General features: G+C 36.9%; 1 protein-coding gene across 1 annotated transcript; it reads left to right on the forward strand.

Annotated features, from left to right (window-relative positions):
- The first annotated feature begins 1,208 nt into the window (after positions 1-1,208).
- On the forward strand, positions 1,209-2,064 carry LOC101591534 (pentatricopeptide repeat-containing protein 2, mitochondrial-like). Its single transcript, XM_023718541.1, has 2 exons — positions 1,209-1,371; positions 1,559-2,064. The coding sequence occupies exons 1-2, from the start codon at positions 1,314-1,316 to the stop codon at positions 2,062-2,064; spliced, it is 564 nt and encodes a 187-aa protein (XP_023574309.1). The 5' UTR covers positions 1,209-1,313.
- Positions 2,065-4,982: the final 2,918 nt, after the last annotated feature.

Here is a 4,982-nt window from a genome sequence, read left to right on the forward strand (position 1 = left end):
AGATGTTTGATATTTAGACAGATAAGGAGGTTAAGCTTAACAGCCTAGGTTGTAGGGTAATAACAATAACCTTCTCTTCCAGAAGGTTAACAACCTAAGTTTGCAGACCAAAAATTAGAGTGAAAGGAGGGCTGCAAGGACAGCCAACATTTTGGCCTTAGCCTTTCAAGGTCAGTGAAGACTCAGGACATAGAAGAACCTGTACTGTAACATGATGTAACTCAGTTGTGTCCCAAATTTTCTGATCAAGGAGATTATAGGGCCACATTGGAATCTGATTGTTGATGTAGAGTGTGCCTAAGGAGAGTCACATGGAGAGAAAACACTCTCAGGCTTTCACAGAGAGCAAATTGGTTAAGCAGTGGTCGCTAGTCATCCACATGGTTGACACCAAAAAAGGATCTACAAACTACAATACAGGGTCTCTAGATAAATCCTGAGGGAATTTGACTGACCTTACCAGATACAAAAGTTACATTTCTTGTTATATAGATCCTGCTTTACCTTGGTCTTCACTATTCACCAGAAAATCATAAAAATGAGATATAATAAGTAAAGCCATATTGATATGCTCTATTGTAAAAGATTCAAGTCAACAACTTTTGACACTGGCAGTCTTACAGAAAACCCACTACTACTATGGACTACTGGACTATATTGGAATATTTTGCCAAATTCACACACCTATAATATTTAAATGACAATAGAATACCCTTCTCTGACAAAACTAAACAAAAGAAGGGATACAAATGAACAACCATTTTGTATCTGTATATTCAAAATAGTTAAGATAGATATACAGCTACATTCTCTTAATTCAATGGATAGAAAGATTTGTTCTAATAGTGTTTGTGGACAGATATCATGTCTGCATCTTGTACAGTGAATAGCCACTAAGGCAGCAATATGCAATGTATTAATTATTGAAACTGTTCCACTAATTGGATTTGAAACTGTCTCATTGTTGTTTCTCCACAAAAAAAGAATGAGAATATTGCTCTTGGGCAACATGGTTGCCACACTTCAGCCAGGGGAAAGGGTTTCACCATGAGCACTTCATACCTTTCTGTGTCCCTGGGTGGTGGGCTCCATCCCCACCTGCTGCCACTGACCCCTCAGAGCTAAAAGATACCTGCCTACAGATAATGTTACAAAATTAAAGGAATTTCAACATAAGAAGTTGGTGATTGCATGCAATCTTCCTGGCACTAAAGAAACCTATTTTAGAAACTTTCAAGAGAAACTGGCCCAGATCCAACTTATCTTGAAGGACAAGCTGAGGATCTTGCTTCATTTGTGTCAGTCCCAGGAGGATGTGGAGTTGGCTAAAAATGTCATTCACAGGTACCATGCAGAAAATAGAAATTACACGTTGGGGGAATTTAAATTTGGACCAGTTTTCATGAGGCTGTGTTACAAGATGGATCTTGAGGAATTTGCAGGATAGCTCATCAAAGTCCTGCATTTATAAGGTCTCTTCTCATGCTCCACATCATTTAATATTTTAACACATGTGGTAGTTATCAAGGGCAAATATGAAAATGTTGAAAATGGGCAGTGTTGATAGAGATGAAAAGCCAGAATGCAAGGTCCAACCAAGATAGCCATGTCCTTGCTTTTGCATTGTGCTCCAAGCTGAACAGCCCAGAATCTTTTAAACCCTGTACTACCTTAAGAGAAGATGCCTTCATCAAAGGAGACATTCTCTTCAGGAGAGTGTGCTGTTTTACTGTGGCGTTAGCGCTGAATCAAAATGAAGTAGCCAAAGCTCCATCTATATTTTCTCAAATCATGAGTCCAGAGAGCACACCCTGCACCAATTTAAATATTATGATCCATCTCCAGTCAGATATGTTGGAACCCCTCATGGAGATACTACAAGGTGCTGCAAAAGGAAGTTTATCTCAATTTGTGAAAAGACAGGAGTTCTTCAAGGAAGTGCTGGCCAAAGTGAGGGAAGAAGAAAAGGATGTGCCTAGCCTTGCACCCAGATTTGATGAGGTCTACAGAAAACTGCATGTACATGGCCAGGTGACTTCCTACACTCTGGATGCTCTTCTCTGACACACCCCCAGGTACAAGAGGTCCCACACCCCTCTGCTAAACAGAAGGAAAGTCAGCTGTTGAAACTTGCAGCCCCTCAGCCAGTTCCTGTTGGCTGAGTAACCCTTTTTCCAACTTTGCACTGGGTCTGTGGGGCCTGCCTCAGGTGAACTATTGGCTTCTGTAAGAAATCAGCCATCCTATTCCAGTGGATGTTGTGCTAACGTGTGGTCTCCCCATGTCTGAAGTTACTTGAGTGGTGACTTGCTGACCAGAGAAGTTTCTTCATAGTGCTGTTATGAAGATCAGGATGAAGCAAATAAAAGGAAAAAAAAATGAAAGAAAGCCTAGCTTCCTCAAAAGGAGTCATCCTCCTGGGTCACAGTTGAAGAAGGAGTGTGACTGGGTCCTCAGTGCAGCTGATAGCACCTACATGAGGTCCAGCAAGCACCATCAGGAATGAGTTACACAGGAAGTGTGATCTCCTCTTTTGGTCAAGGGAGTGATCACTGGTAGTAATGCCCTTGATGATTTTAAAAACTTGGAAACCCTGGCCCACCATTCTGGGAAACAGCTAAAGATTTCCTCCCTGCTCTGTCATCTTTTAACCCAATTCCCTAACTCTGAACAGGGCCCTTGAGCCCTCATTTTTCCACCTACAAATAATAGTGCATATGGGTTGGCATAATGATATGAAATCTTCATTCAGGGCCCATTACAGTCAAGTTTTCTCAAAGCAAGAGAAATAAAAGGGTACTTGAGTTAAAATTAAAGAAAAAAAAGAGTGAGAATGTTGGTTAGTGGTAGCACATTTGTCTAGCATACACAAGGCCCTGCTTAATCCCACAACACACAAGAAGAGGACCATATGCAAGTGTGTTTCACTTCCAAATTAGGAAATCTAGAGGTCACATGAAGTGCATAAAAAAGGGAAAGAAACAATTACATATTAAAAAAAAAGAAAAAGTGAAAAATAGAAAACATCAAGCCAGAAGTAATCTCATCTCACTGAAGAGATGAATGAGGTGTTATTTGTAAATAATTAATAAAATATATTACATAATTAGCCAAAAGGAGCAAAAAAGTACAACCCGTGGCATCACATAGGAGAAAAACCACAGGAGAAAATATTTTAATGTAATATTAAAAATATTGGATAATGTATATAAATATATTACACACGAATTTTATTGTCTGGAAAAATCTAAACAAAGAGACTTCAACAAGAATTAAAATACTGAACTAAGATGATTCAGTAAATTGTTAGTAAAAAAAATGAAAAACATATTATCTATAAAATCATCAGGTCCAAATGGTTTTATAGTAATATCTGATATTTAAAGATATGCAAAATTTTCTGTAAAATAATTGGTGACTACAGAACTTCAGCTCTAGAGAACATTACTAAATTTATGTGATTTTAATGCCAAAATCTGCTATGTACTAAATAATGATTTGAATCGACTCAGTCACAGACCTATGTGCAGATTTCTTTTCTTTCTTTTTTTTTTTTTTTGTGGTACCAAGGATCGAACTCAGTACCTTGTGCTTGCCAAGCAGGCACTAATGGCGCTGACCTATATCCCCTGCGCTAGACATTGATTTTCTAAAATGAAGCATCAGAAAGATATTGCAGGTGAGATATAGATAAATAAGAACACTACACTCAAATAATAGTTATGAAAGAAGAAATATATCACGTGCCAAATGAGTTAAAATGAGGAACCCTTTATGACTATACCATTAGCTATAGGAGAGATATTTTTTAAAAAATTCATCATGCATTTCTTTTAAATTTTTTACATACAAATTTCTTTAGAAGTATTTGTTATCATAGCAACTAATTACTTAGCAAAAAATATGAAAACGAAAGATAAAACTCTGAAGCCAATTCCGCTGAAATACAGAAAAATTAGAGACAGCTTCTATTACTCCTAAAATTGAGAGATGCATCCTAAGTGCTAATTGGTGCCATAAAGATAGTAAATAAAATGGGCCACATAGAGTAGTAAGGAAAGAGACTACTGGTTTTCTCCTTACAGTATTTGAGAAACTCTATTAAAGCATTAAAGTTGTTCAGTGAGTTGGCATATAGCTCAATGGCATAAGCACCTACCTGGCAAACACGAAGTCCCAAGTTTGATCCCTCATGCAAAAAAAAAAAAAAACAAAACCCAAAACCCTAAATAAATAAAATAAAAAAATTAAGTTATCATGGGTATTGAAGCTGCAAAAGATTGGATAAATATATAAAATCAGCTAACTAGAAAAGTAAGTATAAATAGAACTAAATTATTTTTCTTAGTGACAAAATAATAAAATATTTAGGGATAAATGAAATGATCAAGATATACTTCAGAAAAGAAAAGAGACCTATAAAATTTTACTGAAAGATATGAAATAAGACACAAATTAATTGAAAAAAATATTCCTGGATGGGAAGATTAATATTTATTACAAAAGTAACAACTCATCCCAGTGCTATCTCTAAATATAATGCAGTTTGATTCTGAATTGGACCTGGTCAAAATAATTTAAAATTATACTGAAAGACTAAATGATTACAGAAAGTCAGTAAAATTTTGTCAAAGAATAATGACCAGGATTTGACTTAGTAGTTGTTTAAAGCTTTGTTCTATTCCTTTCCTAGACTGCTGTAATAAATTACTACAAATTTGGTAGCTTGAAAGAAGAAATTACTTTTGCTTGTTGTTCTGGAGGTCAAAAGTTGGACATCAAGGTGTCCTTTGGGGCATATCACGTTCACACTTCCCTAGTCCCTTCCTTGTGTCTTCCTGCTTCAGGTGGGTGCCATCATTTTCAGATACAGCTGGCTGTGGTACTCTTCTCTGCTTGCCAGGCTGACCTCTTCCTCTTTCTCCCCATCCCTCTTTCCTTTTCATCCTGTCCCCATTCCTCCTCTGCCTTAGTAATTTTCC

The sequence above is a fragment of the Octodon degus genome, unplaced genomic scaffold (genome assembly GCF_000260255.1).
Source record: "Octodon degus isolate 3935 unplaced genomic scaffold, OctDeg1.0 scaffold00060, whole genome shotgun sequence".
NCBI classification, from domain to species: Eukaryota; Metazoa; Chordata; class Mammalia; order Rodentia; family Octodontidae; genus Octodon; species Octodon degus.